Source organism: Drosophila virilis, chromosome 2 (genome assembly GCF_030788295.1).
Source record: "Drosophila virilis strain 15010-1051.87 chromosome 2, Dvir_AGI_RSII-ME, whole genome shotgun sequence".
Taxonomy (NCBI): domain Eukaryota; kingdom Metazoa; phylum Arthropoda; class Insecta; order Diptera; family Drosophilidae; genus Drosophila; species Drosophila virilis.
The window spans coordinates 10,354,476-10,376,977 of NC_091544.1; the positions used below are offsets into that span (position 1 = coordinate 10,354,476).

A 22,502-nucleotide genomic window follows, 5' to 3' on the forward strand; every position below is an offset into this window, starting at 1 on the left:
GCGCTTAGTTACGATAAATCAAAGCAGCGCTCAGTAATTATAAGTGTTTTTTTTATTATTTATAAAACAAATAACTATAATTTTGTAATTGTTTTTGTTACTCAATTCGCTTTGTGGTTCCAAATTAACTGTGTTATAAAAGTGCAAGGTAAAAAGATAATCTGAATGTGGACTTCGCCGTCAAGTATTTTTTAATGTTGTCAAATGGTCACACTGTTTTTATAATTTTTCATTGTGTGATTTCAGCAAAACTTAGGTAGCATAGTTTTTGTATAGAACAAATAACAGTCATCCAAATTTTCTTAAGCAAAAGGAATAATGTTATGTCCTGGTGTTCAACTTCAACTTGGTATCGTATTTTTTCAGGCTGCAAAACTATCGATAGCTGAAATAGTATTTATTATTTTTATCTGTAAACTGGTCACACAGACATTTGTGTAGATATTTCTGCGTAATACTTGTGATAGTAACATTTTGATTATAGAAAACAAAGGGGAATCACGTTCAACGCATCAAAACGGAATAAATGCAGCTGGAAAAGCAACATTCGAAATATGAGTCGAAAGGGAACAAAAGATCAAAATGATATATCGCTAATCATTGGGACTCTACCGAAACGGCTACAGAACAAGTTCGCTGCAAGCTGTAGTAACAACAGCCACGCAGCAGAGGATGCTGAAAATACGGAACCTACGCCACCAGCCAGTACAAGGCCAGGTAATATAGATACATGAGTCACACTTAAGCGCGCAACAATTAACAGTGGTTTCTCTCTCTATATAAATATATATATATATATGTATATTGTGTGTGTATAACTGTGTGTTTTTGCGCGCGCGTGAATATCTTTTCAGTCAAAATTCTGAGCAAGCCGAAGGAAAATGCTGGAAATACGACAGGAATATCCGCACCCGTTTTGGATACCAGCGGGTGCAGCAGCTTGGAGAACAGGTCAACCGAAGTGGGCATACCTGGCATACTGCGGGTAAATGCCAGTCCAGCAATAACAACAGCTGCATCCAGCGCTGACAGCGTGCGAACTGTGCATAGAACACGTAGACGCAACCGTACGCGTTCGGCACGGATGCATGAACAAACCCCGTTGTCGCCACTGTCACGCGTACGTCTAACCACCGACCATCCGGCGTGGTTTGAACAGCTACTAAATATGGCAAACGTCAAGATTATTGTGCAATTGTACGATCAACTAATGGTGTTGCAGCAACGAAATTTAATTCTTATCGTAAGTATTTGCAGATATTAATAAATCGATGATTCAATATGTGCTAATTATATTGCTTGTAGAACTGGAAGAACTTTTGCAGCTTGCATGGACAGCTACAAGAGGCGTTTTGCTGTTTATTGCTGGAACAGTTGAAATTCGTGTGTGAACACAAAGTGGACGCATTTTTTTGGAAGCTTCTCTTTTACAATGTGCGGGAGTATTTAAAGCGACAGCAAACGAATGTGGCCCAAAGGCACATGCTACTGCTTATCGAGCAGTCTATAAAGTTTTACCGAGCGCTCTTTGACAAGCTCATGGCCAAGTATATCTCTGCACGCTGTGAAAGCGCAGTCAAGGTGGTCGCTCAACGTTTGCTCATCTGCTTGGGCGACTTGTCACGCTATCGTGCGAACCACTTGCAATTAACGGACTTTACAGAGGCCTGCAAATACTACCAGCGGGCTCAGGAGCTTGTGCCTGGCAATGGAGCGCCGTACAACCAATTGGCCATTATTGCTATTTATAGTGTAAGCAATTGATTCTATAGTTGTGCGTTTTAATTTACTGACCACATTGTCGTATACCTCTTTCACAGCACAAACGCTTCGATGCTGTGTATTATTATATGCGCAGCCTGTTAACATCCAATGCTATACAATCGGCCAAGGAGAGTCTACTTGATTTGTTTGATGAAATCCGCCGCAAATATGAGGAAACCGAAATGAAGCAATCTCCCATGCATTGTGCAGCTAGCAAGCCCAAAAAGTCAAAGCAAATGCGCAGGGAAGTTTGGATTTATCCAGATGGCATAAGGCGTTTACATCGAACCGATGTCAAAGCCAAGGCGAAGAATAGGCCAACTATAACCGAAGTAAATCGCTACGATGAGATGTCAGCAGAGGATTTGCTACCACGCGTCGTATCGCTGTACCTGTATCTAGTGGGCAAACTTTTTACAGCCACTGAGTAAGCATGAAAATGTCTTAATCCAACGTCGATTTCATTTCATTTTGTCATCTACAGCATTGAGTGTATGTACCAGCAGCTGGGAAAGCTCCAAGTTCAACTCGGTGCGGCTCTCAAGTATGACAATCTCGTGTCGCGCACCAAACTTTTGAAAATGGTGGCACTAAATGTATTTGTCTTGGAGCATAACAAGCTAAAAGGTAAACGCAGATAACTCTTCATCAGCAGACTAATTAAAACGTTGAATATTCTTTTAGCTAATCGTCGTGAAATGCGTTATCATAGCTTCAACTTTGCCAATGCATTGTTTGGTCTAATGCTGAGCAGGTCTAACGAACTACTTGCCAGCCTCACGGAGGAGTCTGCCGATCTGCAATGCTTCACAGATGAAGAGTATGTGAAAGTAATGGAGTTATGACCTAGTATTAAACGTTGTTTCTTTACAGATTAACACGCATCAACACTTATTTGCAGTTTGTGAAGATCTATACACATTGGCTGACTATCAATGTGAACCTTTGGGAGCCTGTGCGCACGGAAGAGTAAGTTTTGAAATCTATTAGCATTTTTTTTTAATACTTGACTTTCATTTTATAGCCACTCATTCATTGACTGCTGGGCGGAGCTGCAAATACTTTTTGATCACCTTGAAATCATATACAACAAACTGGATACAGATACAGACATTAGATTCACCAATGTCGCGTTGGATGAGGACGTTGTGCTTAGCGGTTTTGAGCCATTGGGTCGTGATGTGGTCAGCAGAGAATGCTGCCATCGTAGTTCCGAGCGTGTGCAGTTTGTGGAACGCATTCGACAAATATTGCTATTCCAGGAGATTTACATACAGCATCAGGAAGCATTGCAGCTGCCGCTAAATGCGAGCTTTACAATCGAGGATTTAAATACCGCTATGCAAGTGGCACTTAATGACTTTAATGTGGAAAGCTGCGTTGTATCTGCGTCTGCTGAGAGTTGCACATCTGAGCCAAGTCTAGAAGAAGTGGACGCACAGTGCTCGACAAGCGCCAATGCGGATGTGTCGCAACTGTGCAAATTGAAGAAACAACTCGAGGCAAAAGCCAAAGTCAAACAGATTTGCAGTAGCAAGTTGGAGGAAATTCTGAAATTAGTTGACTCCAAATTGTACATTGAGGTGCGTCCGCGTTACCTTTTGCCCGACACCAACTGCTTTATCGATTGTCTGGAGGATATTGAAAAACTATCTATGGAATTTAAGCGCTATACTATTATCATACCGCTGACGGTGGTAAAAGAGCTTGACGGACTATCTAAGGGGGTCAAGTTGGATTCGTATCGCAGCTCTAAGCAGACGCAACGCATTCATCATTTCGATGAAGTATCATCGCGTGCCAAAAAATCGCTGGAATTCATCAGATCGGCCAAAAATAATGTTAAGTATGGAAACGCTTACCGAATTATGTTGCAATTCATTTTATAAATGCTTTACTGTTTTCTTTTAGATGTGCTACAACGAAAGGCTCAGTTATTAATGCTTCGTTATTTGCACTCGTTGAGGAGGAGTACGCCTCCAACGATGACAAGATTCTGGCAACGGCTGTTGCTGTTTCCAAGAACGCCAGCTCTGAGCAATGCAGAGGTATAACGCTTTCTTTTATAGACTAATTAGATATTAATTAGATTAAATATATTCTTATAGATGGCAAGTGCTTTATTCAAACGGAACTGGTGCTCATCACCACCGATCGGAATCTGCGCGTAAAGGCACTGGCGCGCAATCTGGCAGTTAGCGCCTTGGATGAGTTTTTGCAATGGGCCAAGGACTGTCGTGAATCAACCTGAGCGCCAACATTGAAGGAATTGCGATACCGTGCTGACAATTGTATCAGGTTCATCCACCTGCGCATGCATGCTGTGAAGAGCGAGCTTGTACTTTCAATATTACCATCATTAGACATATTTGACTATGTATGTTGCGGCCAACAGCCGTAGCACACGTAAACATGGGACGTGGCTCTGCGCTTGAAGTTGGAGCATAGTTATGTGCTGGTTTTGTTCGCGTGAGGCTTTTGCCAAATCGATTCGGCTTGAAATATTTGGCCAACAGACATATCAACATTTGCTTTCCAAATTTTTACATACATTTGTGATTTGCGTTAAAACAATAAAATAAAAATTGAAGGGTTGTATAATTAAATTTGTTGTTAATATATCGGCTCAAGTTGGGGCTTTTGCCTTTTGCCAATCAAATTCCAATTTATAGAAGTATTTGTTAATTATTGACAGCAGTCGTTTTGAAACATATTTTAGAAACTCCATGAAGCTGACTTGCATCTGCTTGAAATCTCGTTTTGTTTTTTCCATGCATTCAGGTAGTTTTGTGGCTTTAAATATAGTTTATTGAAAACTAAAATGTGTACATTTGTTTATATTTTGCTTTGCATTTTGTACCTAAAATATACTCTCTTTGATGTAGAAATATAAAAACTACGTGTTATATGCAAATCTAACAATCACATTTGATTTAAATCTAACTTTAAAAGCGAAAAACAAAAACAAATTGCAGCTGATAGACTATAGAAACAACAACAACAACAGCGGCACAGCGATTATCCTATATGGCATTTGATGCCCAATTCCAAATTTGTCTCAGTGATTTTTCAAATCAAATATTTCGCGCAATAAAGGTTCCACCTGGGAAGGATTCACATTTAGGTAAACATTGATCATGAATTTATTCAGACGCTCCACATCTGAAATCTTTTGTATCAATCGAATAAACGCATTCTTTGCTTCACAGCCTGGATACACGCTCTCCAGATATCTTCGCAGAAGATAATAATAGGAATTCTAAAAGACAATGGACTTGCGATTATCAAAAGGCTCGTGTTAAGGTATTATTATGTATCTGTTTACTTGGTCCAGCCTAATGGCGTCCTTGTGAATTAAACGCGCCCGCGCCGGTGTAAAAAGCACAATGGCACACATTATAAGAATAATGTTTTCATCCATGCGCCACTTCTCATCAAAGGTGGTTATGAACTTTTGATGCTCTTCATAGACATTCCCTTTGGCAAACTTTAATAGATCGGTGCGTATATTGGCCATATTCTCTTTGGTATGCGGCACCTGCAAGATGATTTGTACGGTACACACTTATAAATATATATATAATGCATATGTCACTAACCTTCCAGGCACATCGATCGTTGTCATAAATAATCACTGAACGCATTATCATCATTTCGGTGCAGCCACCTTTGAGCAATGCCACCTGATCCTCTTGGCACATGTCACGGAATGCACTGATCTTCTTGGCCATCTTAATAAGACGCTTTATAGCCACCGCCGTCAAATTGATGAGTTGTAGCAGCTTTGGACTTTGTCTCGCATCGTCGGGCTGTGGGTTGTAAAGGAAATTGATAACATTCATTATCACACTATTCGAGTTTGTCTTCAAAATATGATTTAATAATAAGGGCCGTCGCTTATCAGTTCGCTGTACACCTGTGGGCTCCACATTTTTCGAAATGTATCATTTTTCCTAATTAGCAGCACAAAATGTGCTAATCGAAACGGAACAGCAGTGGTAAACAGTCAATACAATGGCCATAAAAGCTGCCACACAAAACAAGAAATTTGTTTTGACGCTCCAACTGCTGGGGGGTTATTTATGTGCGCCTGCTATGGCTGGTGATAGTACCGTAATGTTGTTAACGTAAGACTGATAAAGATATCAACGGTGATGGTTCAGACGATTGTGGTGCGTGTTGCTAATATCCGTGTATGTCTGGCCTGGCTCAGCAACAGGTGTGTGCATTTCCATTGCGACATTATTTTATGCTTTTTGTTTACATTGAACAGTGTAGGCGTGCTAGGCACACAGAAACTGTGAGATGCACTGACTCATTCGCCAGGTGCTAACTGTCTATCGCGATTGAGTGTGCCCGATTAGATAAGCGACCGTGCAGGTGTGAGTGTAAATTTGGATTTTACTGAAATTAAAAAAATAGGCGGTCACCTTAATGCGCTCGTCGTTCATCATCAAGGCACTGAGATCTTCATCAACTGGATCGTAGAGGGCCTCGCTGGCGAGTCGCAGTTCGCGCAGCTTCATTTGCTCAGCCTCGTTCAGGTCGCGCTCCATAAATACGCTCGAGGGTGCGCAAATGGGCTGCTGTTGCTGTAGATGATGCTGTCTGGATGCCTTGCAGCCACCGTACGACTGGCCCATATAGGACGACGGCATGCCAGCATCATGATACATTTCATCTTTAATGCGAGAAGCAGGCGTCTGTAAACTGTTGAATGCCTGATACTCGAGACGTATCACTTCTGAGAGCACAGACTCTATCGAATTGATGCTGACGCTCCCATCCACGCTGAACTCATCATAGCCGGGCTGATTTAAGCTTTTCACATCGAAATCTGGCGAATTGACTATATAAGGCAAAGGATGGCTACCCGATGTGCTGGGCAGCTCGTCCGGCATATGGTTCGTACTGGGTGACTGATAGTGCAAGTCAATGGGAATATTATTACTGGCTGGGCTGGCAATGCTGCTTAATGGCGAGGTGACTACAGTTTCTCCTGTGTTTATGCTGCTTATGCTGCTCCCTGATGGACTGCCGTGCAGCATTGTTTGAATAACAGTATCAACGCGGACATTTTGAGACGGTTTTTCGCATTGTTGGAAATGGCCCAACTCTGGCTCCTCAGAATCGTTGGCCTCAACCTGTATTGGCTTCCGACCAGTTTCTGTTGTCGTGTTTGTGCCATTGAAGATGCGGTTTAGCATTTTAAGAGCCTCAGCAGGTGTGTTCATAAATTTGTTCATTATGTCAATGGCATTCTCCGGGGACCTCATCAGATTCTGCATAAACTCGACCACATCTTTGGGCGAATCAACAATCTTAGAAATGATCTCAAGGCCATCCGTCGGTGAGCTCATAAACTTGGTGAATACTGTTAAAGCGTTGAAGGGCGAGTTCATAATTTTGCTTATGATTTTGAGTGCGTCACCTGTAAATAGTTAGAGCATTAATACTTTACAAAGATGATGTATTTAGAGTTTAAATATATATTCACCTGGATAGTCGATTAAGTGTGACACAAGCTTTAAGGCATCTTTTTGTGATTCAATTATTTTCGCCATAACTGAGATAGCTTCCTTTTGGGTACGCATAAGCCTATTGATAGCTTGGCATGCGCGATCTGGATCAGCTACTATCTCATCAACTAATTTATCGGCAGTCATTAATAGCGGGTTAGTTTCCGCCAGCCGGTCAGTCGGTGGTTTGTTTGTGGTTGAGCTAGTGGGTCCCATGGGAATACCATTGGCATTGGCGCCACTGTCAGGTGAACCACAGCTTTGGGAATCTTGCGAGCCACCATACATGTCCAAATTACAGCTGCTATCGGCGACAGCACCAGCTACTTTGCTGTCATCCGCATCTGCGTCCGCATCGGATCCGCCATGCTCCATCATGCGACGCTTGGCGCGATTGTTTTCTATCTTTCGACGCTTGATTAACTTGTCCTCCTCGGACATAATGTTCTCGCTTTTCATGCCAATGTCCAGGCACTTTTTCAGACGGCACTTCTGGCAGAAACGGCGGGTGACCACGGTAATCTCGCAGTTCTGATTAAATGGGCAGGTGAACTGCTTTTTAGCCAGCGCATTGCGTCTAAAGAACGCCTTGCAGCTTTCGCAAGTAACAGCATTGAAATTATACCCAAGCGCCTTGTCGCCGCACACAGCACAGTTCTTAGGGGGTGACATATTGCCTAGCCCTACCTCTGCCTCTGCCACTGTCTCCCCAGCTTTCAATTAGAATTGTGATTGATTTTTTAATTGCTGCTTTGTTGTGGACTGGCCGCGAAAAATTGCTCTGCTTTTTTAATTAATTTTCTTGTAGCACTTATGGTTGAACGTGATCTTCCAGCATTTTCCTCTTTAAACGTCCTGTTTTATTGCACCGTTTGCCCCGCGAATTCAACACGTATAAATCAGCAAGTTTCGTTATCACCACATATTTTAATTAATGGGGCCCTCTTCTGTGTTGTGCTCGCACGGTGTTTGTGAAAGAGCCATTCTCCCATTACGTTGACACACAACTATCGATATATCCCAGCTGTGATGTGCGCAATAAATGTGACTGGCAATATTCCTCCCGTTACCTGTGACTGCCAGAAACACCAGCAAATAATTGTAATTTTGGTGTGCTGAAAAAAAATTAAATAGAATGAATCGTGTTAAAACAAAACTTACCAAAACCGGCGAAATTGTCGCTTACAGTGAGGGCGCCATTCGTAATAACATATCTGCGGTCGAGTATTGTCGCACCTCAATGGCCGCAATTTCAGGCTGCGCTGCTGGTAATTTGATTAATTCATCATTCATTTACAATTGGCCTTTTGGTAATCTACAATTTGCTTCTAGGTATCTTGGGACTGAGTGGAACACTTGGCTTCTTATTTTACTTTTTGTCCGTTTTCGTGCTGTGGATTCTGGTATTAATGAAGTCGGGCACCCAATGGCGCAAGTATTTCATTAACCGGAAAAACCTATTGACGAATCAATTCATGGGCGGCCTTTGCACCTACGTGCTCTTTTGGACATTCTTGTATGGCATGGTTCATGTTTACTAACATAAAGTGCATTTCCTCCATGCAAATAGACAAATAAACATAGTTTAAGGTTCGGAAAACTCGTTGTTTTCAATTTATAACTAGGTTTGTACGACGGAAGCAGCTGCTGCCGTTCCCGAACAATCGCACCAAGGCGTTTTATTTGCATCACAATCAAGCAATATATTAAGAATCGTTACGTTTACGCCATCGATCAACAGGTCATGTACTTTGAGTATCTTGTAGTTAACGTTGTTCAATCCCGTACTGTGGTCCCTTTTGCGTGTCATCTCCTTTTGATTGAAGCACTTTTGTGTGTCGCGTTTACGATGGTGGCGATTGTGTATATGGCTGTAAGAGGCAAATCTTTGCTAGAGCTGAATTTCAGATACAACACTACTTGTAATACTACCTGAAAGTATCGTTGATGCCAGTCTTAATGTTTTGGGGGCGTGTGACCTGTAAACCAGCATCCCTGATGCGTACAAAAAATTCGTCGTCCTCTAATCCCCATCCCCAGTATTGGTTTGACATGCCGTTCATCTGTTTGAAGTGCTCACGACGTACTAACAGAATGCCGCCGACAAAGTTGTCGTAGTGGTACTTTGGATGCAACTTTGGACCAGCAATGTGCAGCGGTCCCAGGCTGCTGGGATACTCGTATAATAAATCCTTGTTAAGTGGTAGCAAATCCACGTCATGCATGGCAATATAGTCGTAGACTTCGCTGGTGAAATGGAATCCAACATTGATTAGAGAGGCGCGATTGAATCGGTATCTGTCCACTTGATTAAGCACAAATATATGATGCTCGACACCCTGTCGACGCAAAAACTGCGTCAGATGCGGCACGAATTGAAGCAACTCTTCGAATCGGTCTCGAAATGGCACCAAAACTGCCATTTTATGTGCCGATTTAGTAAATGTTTTCGTTTGTGTTAGCTCCTCGGCATTAACCCTACTCAATGGGTTCTTCAGCGGGCATATACAGTCTAAAAATAAACATATGCGAATTTGTACTTGGACATTAAATATTTATACTTTTACCTGAGCTGAGCGGCATGAAACTGAGCACTGCAATGCCGCCTAGACAGAAGGACAGGCCACACACAAATAGCCAGTTTATTGTTGATATGTTGACCATTTTCATTTATGCTATTCTAATTCTAAATGTTTAGTTATGTGTCTTAACTATGTCACGCCATATAAAAGACAAATGTTGGCTCTTGTTTAGGTGCCTGAATTTTATTGTTCAGCTGTTTTCGGCTGCCTTTGGTGGATGCACTCATTTCGATAACAAGAATGGTTACTCGACAAAAGCTATCGATATTTACTTGTAGTGAACACAAAAATGTTCAAAATTTGAAACAGCCGTTATTAAAAGCTTTCTTGATGTTTGCTTAAAATCCAGTTCCTTCATATTGTATGTTGACACCAGGCGTGGCGTCTAGGAACAACAAAAGTATCATAAGAATCTCTATTCTATTGTAGGGCAACAAATTGTCAAAGATAGCAAAATAACTTTGATTCAATTGCTTCTCTATGTGCTCCATCATTTTAGGCGAGCAAATATAACTTTCCAGATGTACATTTCAATAAAAAGCGTTGTATTTATTTAAAAGATTACAAAGAAAGCTTGCATATAAATTACGATAATTACGGAAACACAAGAGCTGTTCTTAAAAGACATATAAAATAAATAAGTTCTACATTAAAATTTATTTATTTATTTTTATAGTTAAATACTTAAAAACTGTAACTATATTTAGAGATTATATAAATCTAATTGTTGTTCAAATTTATTGTGTTTTAATAACGCTTCGAATTTTCAGCTTACCTCTAAAGCTCAAGCGACTGAAATTTCTGATATATGTATGTATGTATATTGTTGTTACAGGGTTTGTGTTAATACCAAATCGGTATGCTGATATCTTAAAAAAAAAAATGTACAAAATTATTGACTACTTCAATATTTACTGTTTTTGTGCACTTTTCAATCAGTCGAGCAATAGCAATAGCCTACAGTTGATTCGATTGCTTGTTTAGTTTCCGTTGTCAGTTGACTTTAAAAAACTCTCTAGTTAAATTACTTTTCTTTCCTACCACAGATGGATTTGTGCGTGGGTGGCGCAAATGCAATGACATAAACTTTAAATTCAATCCATTAAAAACTATGCAATTCGTGGTTCGCTTGTAAAATTGCTATAAAAACTAGTTTCGTTCGTTTCTTCATTTTACACATATTGTATATAAAAAGTATAAAAGCTTGGGAAAGTTGATAGAAGATCTCAATATCTCAACTCAATTGAACTGATCTGATTTGATCTCATTTTGCGCGTGTGTTAGGCGGATTTCGTTGCTCTTACAACAAAAGAAGACTAGAAGCAACAATAATACACAAAAAATAATAATGTTTAAAATAAGATGACTAAAATACTATAAAAGCGCATTGAAGAAAAGTATTGCTATTAAAACAAACAAAAAGAAACGGCTTTTCCATAGTCAATCGTTGGGGCTTCGTAAAGTCATTGATTGTGGAACCAAAATGTCGGGTTAGGTTTGAGTCTCCTGAAAGCGATCGCATTTTCTGGGGCCCCACAATGAACGACTTTACAAGGCGCATCGTACGCTGCTATGGTCTGTTATATGGGATTGTTTCAAATACATAAGTAATTCGTTTTTAGTGAGCGCGTTCTAAATTAATTGCACCTATACTATGTATACAGTACAATATCACTGGTTGCTTCGTCACGTAACCTAATCCGAAACAAATTGAAAATCAATTGAAAAAGTGCAAATATCTATCGGCAACTCAAGGTTTACAAATTTTCATTCCGTTCGATCTGATATTATTTGGATCTAATTAAGTGGGTCGCAATATTTTCACCAGTTTTGGCACCTTCGTTTTTTTTTTTGTTTTTGTTTTTTTTTATATCTTTTGTTTCAGTGTCTATTTCTGAGTCTATTTTTTTTTCAATATTGTTCTTGCTCCTTCAAAAAACGTGAGGAATGCAGCTCTGTGGGTGCAATTTGGGCTGTTTGTTTGTCTGTTCTGTGATTGTTTGCTTGCTGTGCTTAAAAATTAGTTAAAATTATATTTAGTATGCATGGCTGGTGGTTCATCTTTTACGCCCAGACGCAACAGCAGCCATCACTTGCTGCATTGTTGGCTCCGGCACGCATTGCTGTGGGTCGCATTTCATCTTGCCATCGCCACCACAACTGAAATTCAATAAAGAGTCGATAAGTTGAATTCTATTTGAATAATAGACTGTATACTTACGTGCAGCTGATGCAGGGACCACTCGTCGATTCGATAGGTTCGCCCACCTTGTATGAACGGCCGTTAATGAGACAGCCAGTGTGTTGGACAGCATCGCCGTGGGAGTAGTTCAGGAAGTGTGGTGGCAGTGTGGTGCTTGTGGTTGTCGTACTAGTCGTTATATTGAGCACAGCGGCCATAGACACGGGACACTCGTATCGTGGACAACAGAAGCCAGAAATTGGCTCCTCATGACAGCCAGCAATTGGTGGCGGGCAAGATTGCTGCAAGCAGATGATGTCGCTTCTGAAGCAGAAGCAGAAATCGCAAGGATCGTCGCGTGGGATCTGCTGAGCAGACACGTAAATTTTGCCAGCATACCGACAGGTACCTGGGCCAAATACCTCCTCTTCGTCGTATTCGTCCTCGGGATAAGATGGGTACTGGGGTTGGTGGCCATAGGTAGGCGGTGTAATGGGTTCGTGTTGTGGGCTGGATGTTGAGGTTGTTGTGAGCGGCGATTCTGTTGTGGTTGTCTCAGTGGTCTGCTTGGTTGGTGCAGCTTCAGTTTCTCCATCTCCCAGTCTATCGTCGATAGATGGGGCCTTTGTAGTGCTGGTGAGGTGCTGTGCGAACAGTGGATGGAGCGTTGTAATACTGGCAATATCTGGGTGTACGGTAGCTGTTTCTTCGCTGGATGCCTCCGTCGATGCTTCATCATGAGCAGCAGGTGTAGCTGATGTGTGTGGTATCTCTGAGACCACAGCTGGGACTTCGGCCTCGTCGTGTCCAGGTTTCTTTTCAGCTGGCTCAGTAACGCTCTCCTCAGATTCGGTGGATTCAACACTTTCATCTTGCTTATGCGTATCCTCTGATGCAGGGGTATGCTCCTCCTCCGACTCAACCGACTCTTCATCCTCCTCGGTAGAATCTAAGCTTGGCTTAACAGTTGGTGCCACGGTAGTCTTTTCTGTGTCGGATGGTTTATCAGTATGATCTTCAGACTCTGGTGCCTCAGTTAATTTAACTGGAGTTTCCTTTTCGAGATCTGTTTGCGCAGTCTGTGCCAGCAATTCATCTTCCTCCACAGGTGCCTTAGTGGGGATTTCGTCTGTTGTTGGCGCTGGTGTTGGTGGCTTCAGCTTGGCACCAGCAACTTGATCTGTGGTGTCTTCATCTATAACAGCACCTGGCTCAGTAGTTTCCTCACCCACATCTTCTGTTGCGGATGGCTTCTTGCTAACTTCGCTGGTTGCTTCAATATCATGAGAAGCAGGAGCAACTGTAACTGGAATCTTGTCAGCATCTTCAGCAGAAGTTGTGGCAGATCCGTCATCCTCAATTTTTTCTTCATCAGTTTGAGGAGCAATAGTTTGTGACATGACATCTTCCATTGGCTTTGTATCGATTTGTTCAGCATCAGGAACATGAATTGGAGTAAGCGTAGTGTCAGCTGCAATTTGAGTTTTAGGCGTAGTAGAAATACGAGCGGGTTCCTTGTCCTCATCGGTCTTGGGTGTTGTATCCTCAATAGTGCCCTGTTCAATAGGTGTTCGCACTGTGGTACCCTCTGTATCATCATCTTCAGCAACCGCTGGTGAAGCCGTACTGACATCAATCTTGTCATCAGCAGACGGCGTAGTAGTGTCTGCCTTGATAGAAACTGCAGCAGCTGTAGTTGGGAGCTCTCCTTCCACTTCAGAAGGAGAAACAGTGGAGGCAATCTTATCGATTGGCTGTCTATCTGTTTCTCCAGCTGGACGCTCGGTTGTGGAGTCAATATCTTCACCTTCCTCGGGCTCATCCTTTGCTGGAGCTGGGGATGAGGATGGTTCCTTCTCGGATGGCTTTTCGCTGCCGGCAGATGGAGGAACTGTGGTGTGGCTATCTTCTGGCTTAGGTTGAACTTCATCATCAGTTGGTTTCTTGACAATCTCCTCTTCGGCTGGTGCAATCGTTGTTGAATCTGATTTACTGTCAGCAGGCGTTGCTGTCGGAAGCACCTCATTGGAAATATGTTCGTCTTCTTCCACAGAAGATGGAGGCTGAGTGGTGGAGTCAGTTTCGTGCTCAATTTCGCTATCAGAAGTAACTGGCTTCTTGATATCCTCTTCTGGCTTACTTGATGATGGAGGTGTAGGCAATGGTGGTAATTTCTTTTTGTCGGAAACCAGGGGCGCAATGGTGGTTTTAGAGTGGGTGTCTGCCTCTTCATCAGAGGAGGTTGACTCTTCATCAAATGGCTCAGAAGGTTCTTCTTCAGGAGAAGTCGCAACTGTCGTGTATTTGTCCAATTCTTCAGAATCAACAACGGCTGGAATCTTAGTGGCTGTTTCCGTGGCATTTTCGGGCTGAGAATGCGGGGTTGTTGAAGAAATTTTATCTTCGGGTAATTCAACAGATTCTGTAGATGAAGCTGCCAATGGTGCATCAGTTGACTCCACAGGAATTCCCATGTCAATTGGCTTGTCAGACGGTCTTGCTTCCTCTTCGGAAGTAGGAGCAACAGTTGTAGCATCAATTTTGTCCTCTGGTGTTTCCTGCTCTCCCTTTGTGGTCGGTCGTAGGGTTGACGTAGTTTCGCTAGATGGCTCCTCTGCTTCTTTGTCTGCAGTGCTTGGAGCAATGGTAGTAATGAGCTTTGTATCCACATCAATCTCCAAAGGTGTCGAAGTGTATTCTTCTTCGGCTGCCTTCTTTGTGTCATCTTGGATGGAGGGAGCTGCAGTTGTGATGGTTTCTTCTTCGGCATCATGATCTGGCACCTTATGTTCTTCATCTTGGATGGATGGTGCAGACGTTGAAGATGTAATTGTATCCCCTGGAGCTTGTGATTTATCTGTAGTGTGGGCCAGTTGCTCACCCTCTTCACTTGAAGACTCTGTTGATGACTTTTCATCTTCATCAGTGGGAACAACATCTGTAGCAATGTCAATTTGTTCGTCTTGAGTTTTCTTATCTGATGGTGTAGATGTTGGGATTGATGGTTCCAGGTCTTTCTCAGTAGACGAAGGTACAAATGGAACCTTTTCATCTTCTGGTTTCTTAGAAACATCAATAACAGGAGCGTCAGTTGAAACAGTTTCCTCGTCAATTTTGTCGTCTGTTGGTTTCTCAGGTGCAGGGCTGATGGAACTAGGACCAGATGTATCGTCCTCATCCCTAGTTGGTGAGATAGTGACAGCTGGCTCTGTAGACTCTTCCTTGTCGGCATCAGTTGGGGCCACAGTAACTGAAGGCTTCGCCGCGGGCTCAATTTCATCCTCAACGGTTGCTGGAGTCTCTTTTTCGATTGGTTGTTTCTCATCTGCCTGTGCTGCTGAACCAATGGTTGTTGTTGGGACTGATACGGATTCATCTTCAGGAAGCTTGGTAACCTTAGAGACTTCATCTTCGGTAGATGGCGCAGCAGTAGTTTCTTTCGCGATCTCTTCCTCTTCATGTTCAGCCTTTTCTGTACTCGAAACCTTTTCTTCATCATCTGTAATAGGAGAGGCAGTAGTTTCATCTTGATCCTTGCTATCAGCTGGAGCAGAAGTGGATATATCATCAGATGTTTCTTTATCTTCTTCCGTTTTCGGAGCCTTGGTTGTAATTTGCGGTTCCTGGGTTGGTTTCTTATCAATATCAGCCTCAGTACTTGTTTCATCATCTGTAGGTTTCTTTGCATCTTCCTCCGACTTAGTTGAGATCTCTGTAGTCGACAATGGAATATGCAGTTTCTTAGTGTCTTGATCTTCTTCAGTTTCTGGGCGAAGAGTTGTAGCAGAAACGCTGTCTTCAGTGCTTTCAGAAGGCTTAGAAGCATCGGTAGATGGAACCAATGTTGTGACTTTCTCAGCTTCAGATGGTGTGCCAGTCGATGATGCAGGGATCTTTTCAGCATCCTCAACTGGTTCCTTATCAACATCAGCGACATGAGTCTCAGTGGATGAGGGCTCTTCCTCAGATTCTGTGGATGCTTCCTCAGATGTAGGAGCAATGGTAGTTGCAGAAATCTTGTCTTCGATTGTGTCTTCTGGAGTTTCCACCCTTTCGTCAGCGGGCTTCTCCTCTTTTGTTGGTTTCTCTTCGTCCAATACAATAGGAGCAATGGTCGTAGTGTCCGTAGTATCTTCAGTTTCCTTTTTGGACTCATCGGCAGTGGCAGCAGGTGTTGTAGTTGGTTCCTGTGCTGGATGCTTGCCAGTTTCCTCAGTTGTTGTCTCTGCAGTTTGCTTATGTGCACCGTCTTCCGGTGTGTGGTCTTTCTCGGCAGGCGTCTGAACTTCTTTTTTGATTTCAGGAGCGGCAGTAGCACCCACAATTTGATCTATTTCTTCTTCAGTAGGCAGATCTTCAGCTGTTGGCTTCTTGATATCTTTAGGCGTTGTGACTTCATCTACAACGGGAATAGTTGTGGTAACGGATGGGATTTCTTCATCGGGCTTAACGTGTGATAATGGCTGCTCAGTAATGCCAGAAGGCATAATGACATCCTGTGGTATTTGTTGAGTGCTAGTAGACTCCAGTTCATCATCAACTCTATCAGCAGGCTTTGTGCTTGATTCAGGCTTGATAGTTGTTGACTTGCCATCATCAGTACTTTCATCGGCCTTCGCTGTTGAGGAATCAGCCTCACAAATATAAGTTGGACAGCAGCCGTCAAGAAGATCGGTAGCCAGAACACAGTTTTCACGATCCTCGGGAATTTTGCACTCCATTGGCTTACAGGACACAATGCTGCTAATGCATTTGCAGGATACATCGCAGGGAGTTGTTGCTGGTACATCGGTGTTGTTGGCATAAGTTTTGCCTTCGACCAAGCAGTCGCCTTCTCCTGGTATAGCAGCTGGCAGTTGCATGTCAGGCATGGCTGCATCTGTGGTCTCCTCATCCGTAGTTGGTGCCAATGTAGTTTTCTCTGCGGCGAATTCATCCGCGGCGCCTGGTTTTTCAGGTGTAACCTTGGCTGGTTCTGGCGATTCCTCCTCTGACGTAGATGCAGTAATATCTTCCTCAGTAGATTCTGGGATTTCGGTGCTGGTTTCAACTCTCTCTGTAGAGTCAGTACCTTCTGAAACAGGAGGCAGATAAACTGCTGGCGGCTTATCAGTTGTGCCTTCCTCGCTTTTGTCTGGCTTGGCAGTACTTTGATCAGGTTCAATGGCAGCAGGAGCAATATCTGACTTGACAGGCACTGCTTGTGTAGTTTGGTCTTCATCTTCAGCTTCATCCTTATCCTTATCGGTGGCAATACCGGGCTGCTCGGAAGGCTGCTTATCAAGTGGTGCACTGGTAGATGACAGAATGTCCATTTCTGCTTTGACAGTTGTGAATTTATCAGTCTCTTCAGTTGATGTCTCTTTGTCATCCTTCTTGGTTTGTTCAGTGTGATCCTCTGCTGCTTCTTTCTCATCACTTTCAACTGAGGACACTGTGACCGGTTGCACTTCCTTGTCCTCCTGTTGCTTGGGCGCAATTGTTGTGCTGTGTACGACAGGCTTCTCTTCTTCTGGTGTGCTTTCTGTACTATCTTGATCACTGATGCCTTCAGTAGTGGAGGAAAGAATATGAGGAGCCGCTGTTGTTGCCGGCACAATTTCATCTTCTTCTTTGGCGGCATCTTTGTCAGTAGAGCTTTCAGCTGCTTCAGTCTGATCCTCTTCAGTTTTTGGTGTGGTAGACTTGATTGTCTCAACGGCAGGAGTTGAAGCCTCGATCTTATCCTCTTCGCCGCTGGTATCCTCAGGAGACGAGGTGCTTGGAATGATTCCTTCGTCATCGCTGGCTCCTTCGCTGGGCTTATCAGCCTCCTTGTCTTTCTGAGTGCTAGCTTGATCCGCAGGAGTCGTGGCCTGGACAATATCGCCTTCACCAGCAACCTCTCCAGCAGGAGTTGTAGCTTTCTCAGTATCTCTATCAACTGATTCTTCTTCAGCAGAAGTTGTAGCCTTGATAATTTCATCTTCAACACGGACGTCTTGAGCAGGAGTTGTAACTTTAACAACATCCTTATCTTCTGCAACAGCAGTTGTCGCCGTGTCTTCCTGGTCATCTCTATCATCTGCAGCAGGAGTTGTAGCCTTGGCAATATCCTCCTCACCACTGACTTCCTTTGCTGGAGTAGTCGCTTTAACAGTATCTTCCTCATCACTAACATCTGTAACAGGAGTTGTTGCCTTGTGTTCCTTGTCAGCACTAATATCTGCAGAAATAGTCGTGGCCTTGTCAATATCCTCTTCATCACTAATATCTGTAGCAGGAGTTGTGGCCTTGTCCTCTTTGTCATCACTAACAACTGCAGCAGAAGTTGTAGCCGTAACAATATCCTTGTCATCGCTAATATCTGCAGCAGGAGTTGTAGCCTTAACAGTATCTTCGTCAGCAATTTCATCTGCGGCAGAAACGCTCGGCTTACTAGTATCCTCATAAAGAATTTCTTCTCCTGCAGGAGTTGTATCCTTGACAATATCTTCCTCACCACTGACTTCCTTGGCTGGAGTTGTCGCCTTACTGGTATCTTCCTCTTCACTAACATCTGTAGCTGGAGTCGTATCCTTGGCAACATCTTGCTTATCAGTAACATCTGTAGCTGGAGTTGTAGCCTTGGCAACATCTTGCTCTTTGCCAATGTCTTCAGCTGGAATTGTACCCTTGGCAACATCTTCCTTATCGCTAATGTCTTCAGATGGTGTTGTACCTTCGGCAACATCTTCCTGAGCGCTAACCTCTGAAGCTGGAGTTGTACTCTTACTGACATCTTCCTTGTCGCTGAAATCCTCAGCTGGAGTTGTACCCTTGGCGGCATCCTCCTCCTCGCTAATCTCCACTTTGGAAGTAGTAGCCTCTTGACCATCTTCATCAGGACGGACTTCAGAAACAGGTGTTGTAGGCTTAACAATTTCTTGCTCATTTTCGTAGCTTGTAGAAGATACTGGAGGCGTGGCTGTGATATCGTCGTCTTCACCGCTACCTTCCTCAGCAGCAGTTGGAGCCTTATCTTCACCGCTACCTTCCTTAGTCGGCTCGGCAGGCTTAACAGCTTCCTCTGTTCGTGGAGTAGTGGCCTTAATAATATGCTCCTCGCCGCTGCCTTCCTCGACAGACGTTGCCGGCGATGATTCAGCTGGTACATCAATTCTATTATCAGCACCGATAGTAGAGGTCTCAGGCTCTTTCTCCTGAATCTTATCGTCATGCACAGGAGCAGCAGTAGTGTACTCTTGATCAACCTCGCCGCTGCCGACTTCTTCTGTTGGACTCTCTGTGGCCACATCCTTATCCTTCTCCTCGTCATCAATGTGTTCTTGAAGATCAACGTCTTCCTTGGGTATTTCACCATGTATATCCTTGACCGGCGTTGCTGTAGTAACAGTCGCCTCATCCCGGCTAACCTCCTGGGTAGTAACCTCAATGATTTCAGTCGTGGCACTGTCATCCTCGCAAATGTAATTGCTGGGACAACACTCGCCCTCGGCGGCTGGCATGGCACGGCAGGCTTTACCACTAGCTGTACTCATTGGCATCTCGCACTCTTGCACGGCACACACAATATCGCCGCGCATGCAGTAACAATGCTCGCAAGCATTCTTGCCCTTGATGGATGCACCATCCGCAAAGTTCTTGCCATTGTGGATGCAATCCGCAGACACGGCTGGTGTCATGGTTGTGGTCAAAATAAAGCCAGGCGTTGGACGAACCGTGGTCGTTGTCGTCGACTGATCCTCTAGCTCAAGAACATCATTTTCGTGATCTGCAACGAACAATGTGAAATCAAAATTTGCTTTTAAGAACCCAATCCTTAATCGACTTACCGCAACTGTAGCGCACGGGACAACAAGAGCCTTTATTGTATATGGGTGTGCAGCCGTCCACATGTAGGGTGCACTCCTGCATAACGCACTTGGTCTGATTGTTAATGCAGTAGCACAGCTCGCATGGCTTGTTGGGATTCGATGGCACCTGGGCGCCTTCTGGATAGAACTTCTCCTCAATGCTGCAGCCAAACTTCTCGGGTATGCTCAGTTCGGTGCCAGGCTCGGGAGTATGATAAGGCACGTCCACAGGAACTGCAACAGCAACACGTAGTTTAAATATCTAGCTATAGAAATATGGCTTATAGAGCTTACCCTCTGGACAGGTTATGATGGGACAGCACTGATCCTCGCGCTTCTCCACAATGCAATCGTGACCAATGGGCTTGGTGAACGGGCAGACGCGCAGATAGCACATAAGCATGCGATTGTGGCAGGTGCAGTTGAGACACGGCTCATTGGTCATGATGCGGTCACCTTCATTGTAATGCGCATAGTTGTAGTAGCAGCCCTCTGCAATAAGCGAAAAGAAAGTTGCGATTCATTACCAACCCAGCTAGGTATAACTGGAGCAGCCCTGGGAACCATCGCCCCAAACAATGCCTACCTCAACTACTTAATATATGACAGTGCGAGTAATACTAGCAGTTAGTTCCCTAGCATCAGTTATGCATTCAAGCCAAGTCTTAACTAGCTCATGTGTGCCACTGTGTCGTTTTGGCCATAAATTAAGGCCCAGCGCCATCAACTGTCATAATACGTGCAGCTATAGATATCTTTTATTGCTCATCAGAGTCGTTAAACACACACAACTCAGGCGCCGAGCAACGTTTAACATACGTACGTCTCGTCTATGGCTACTGGTTACTGACACTGGTACTGGGCTACCTAATTTACTGGCGTCCACCCGCAATAAATTTCAAATCACATTATTAACACGTTAAGCGCAACTTGCAGCAGTTCCCCGCTAACGTGTTTCCGCCCAGCTCCAGCTCTGTCTACCATTTGTGTTGTTGGCCTGTGCCGCTGACTTGTTGGCTAGACAATTTTTGATTGAAATCTTTGGTGTCGCTGTCTGGGGCTCACGTTTTCAACATTAAGCTCGTAAAAAAGCGTTTGTACCTTTGTGTTTCATTTTGTTTTAAATACCCTGTACACATTTTATATATATTATATTTTACATAGATAAAAAAGGTAATGTCTAGTTTAATTATACAGAACACCAACCTAAGAGCAAAATCTGTCTCTTCCGAATTCAAAAACAAATAACACTTACAAGAGTTAGATATTTAGAAAAATTGGACTTTTTCAAAAAAAATTTTTTTTTTTTTATTTGTTTAATATCCTAAAACATTAATAGCAATGTCTTCACCAATGTTGGCATTATGCAATTTTGCTTTATTATTTCGAAAGCATTATCTATCGAAATCTATAATTTTCTATCATAGCATATATATCAGTTACAGAGTATTTGCTTGACTGCTGGCGCATTCTCATTTCATTCGGGTATTTTTTCACACCTCAGTTAACAGCCTTATAATGCGGTACACAGTCCCCCCCACGTTCTGCTCTGCTCTTTTTATGACAACTTTGGGTCAGCTATTGGTCAGATCTATTGTGGTTGATTAGCCGCTTGGCGCGGGGCAATGTTAAGTGGCTGTAAAATGGGGATCAATTAACTTGAATGCTTTGATTTCACATTATAAATGAATTATAAGGTTATATTTAATCCCTGTCAAATCGTTTTCTTTGATTATCTAATCGGATTTCTTGGGTATTTTGATCTGTGCGGCTTCTCACTTACCTGGGTACTGTTGTATTTCCGTGTATTCCTGCAGTGGGGCTGCAAAAGAAATGTAAAAAAGAGAAATAAATTAATTTGTATTGTATTACGAAATGCCATAGTTATTTTTCTCGATTACGGCAGAATTTTATGATGGCCATATCCGTTAGTCGTCATGACTATAATAAATTAATTTATCTATTACATGCCAGACCTCTAATTGTACCTGCATGCAATTGAAATTAGACGTGGCTGCAAACTTGCGTAGGCCGAAGTCGAGGCACTTGGACTTGGTCTTCTATTCGTGGTACTCGTTGATAGGCCAGCCGCGTCTGATAACAGGGCCCGACCGCCGCTGGTCAGCATGCAACAGGCAACTGGCAACAAGCAGCCAGCAACAACAAACGGGCAGCAAATTGCAGCAACAACTGCAACTGTTGCAGTGCTCGGCTTTGTGTGCGTGCAACGTGTTATTACCACATAATCAAAATTCAGCAGCAGCGGCAACCTGCAGCAGCGGCAACCGTAGCAACAACAACAGAGATTGCAACAAATAATGGCACGTAGCTGGAGGATCTTACCCTGTGTGTGTCCCACACTGGGCCAACTGCAGCGAGAGTCGCTAAAAAATGGCTCAAACAAATTGTTTAAGCTGACAGTTAGCCGGCAACGCGCGCGGCAGCCAACTGGCGGCCACTTGTTGCTGCGGTGGCGTTTACACGACCACGACAGCAACATGCTGCCGCAGCAACAGCAGCAGCTTAAATGATTTGACAAATTGCATTTTGTTGTGAATAGTTGCTGCTGTTGTTGTTGGCCCAACTTTGATTAATTGCGCCCAGTTGAAGGGTTGACAAT

General features: G+C 43.3%; 5 protein-coding genes across 7 annotated transcripts in view; 2 read left to right on the forward strand and 3 right to left on the reverse strand.

The window, feature by feature from the left end:
• Positions 1-16: 16 nt before the first annotated feature.
• Positions 17-4,370, forward strand: Smg6 (Smg6 nonsense mediated mRNA decay factor). Of its 3 annotated transcripts, none has more exons than XM_015171483.3 (11): positions 17-148; positions 485-717; positions 855-1,243; positions 1,306-1,752; positions 1,821-2,191; positions 2,249-2,391; positions 2,449-2,584; positions 2,638-2,733; positions 2,789-3,610; positions 3,676-3,812; positions 3,873-4,370. In XM_015171483.3, exons 2-11 carry the CDS (start codon positions 555-557, stop codon positions 4,013-4,015), a joined length of 2,847 nt encoding a protein of 948 aa, XP_015026969.1. In that variant the 5' UTR covers positions 17-148; positions 485-554; the 3' UTR covers positions 4,016-4,370. The 3 variants fall into 3 exon arrangements, with proteins under 3 accessions (XP_015026969.1, XP_015026970.1, XP_070063046.1); XM_015171484.3 differs by lacking the exon at positions 17-148 and adding an exon at positions 267-349; XM_070206945.1 differs by lacking the exon at positions 17-148 and having other exon boundaries at positions 435-717.
• Positions 3,993-8,269, reverse strand: Hr96 (Nuclear hormone receptor HR96). The gene is made up of 5 exons (XM_002054213.4): positions 7,262-8,269; positions 6,195-7,195; positions 5,364-5,573; positions 5,090-5,302; positions 3,993-5,023 (listed from the first exon to the last, which is right to left on the reverse strand). The coding sequence occupies exons 1-5, from the start codon at positions 7,953-7,955 to the stop codon at positions 4,823-4,825; spliced, it is 2,319 nt and encodes a 772-aa protein (XP_002054249.1). The 5' UTR covers positions 7,956-8,269; the 3' UTR covers positions 3,993-4,822.
• Positions 8,270-8,336: 67 nt separating this feature from the next.
• EMC6 (ER membrane protein complex subunit 6) lies at positions 8,337-8,883 on the forward strand. Its single transcript, XM_002054212.3, has 2 exons — positions 8,337-8,551; positions 8,616-8,883. The coding sequence occupies exons 1-2, from the start codon at positions 8,419-8,421 to the stop codon at positions 8,822-8,824; spliced, it is 342 nt and encodes a 113-aa protein (XP_002054248.1). The 5' UTR covers positions 8,337-8,418; the 3' UTR covers positions 8,825-8,883.
• Positions 8,868-10,078, reverse strand: beta4GalT7 (beta-1,4-galactosyltransferase 7). The gene is made up of 3 exons (XM_002054211.4): positions 9,851-10,078; positions 9,216-9,795; positions 8,868-9,154 (listed from the first exon to the last, which is right to left on the reverse strand). Exons 1-3 carry the CDS (start codon positions 9,951-9,953, stop codon positions 8,905-8,907), a joined length of 933 nt encoding a protein of 310 aa, XP_002054247.2. The 5' UTR covers positions 9,954-10,078; the 3' UTR covers positions 8,868-8,904.
• A 1,315-nt stretch (positions 10,079-11,393) lies between these two features.
• tnc (tenectin) overlaps positions 11,394-22,502 on the reverse strand; it is a 37,960-nt gene continuing 26,851 nt past the window's right edge. Inside the window, exons 3-7 of the mRNA XM_002054210.4 lie at positions 21,666-21,704; positions 20,177-20,374; positions 19,862-20,116; positions 12,087-19,800; positions 11,394-12,025 (exon numbers count right to left, since the gene is read on the reverse strand). Coding sequence (XP_002054246.2) covers positions 11,923-12,025; positions 12,087-19,800; positions 19,862-20,116; positions 20,177-20,374; positions 21,666-21,704 — 8,309 coding nt within the window. The 3' untranslated portion in view covers positions 11,394-11,922. The remainder of the gene's footprint in view (positions 12,026-12,086; positions 19,801-19,861; positions 20,117-20,176; positions 20,375-21,665; positions 21,705-22,502) is intronic.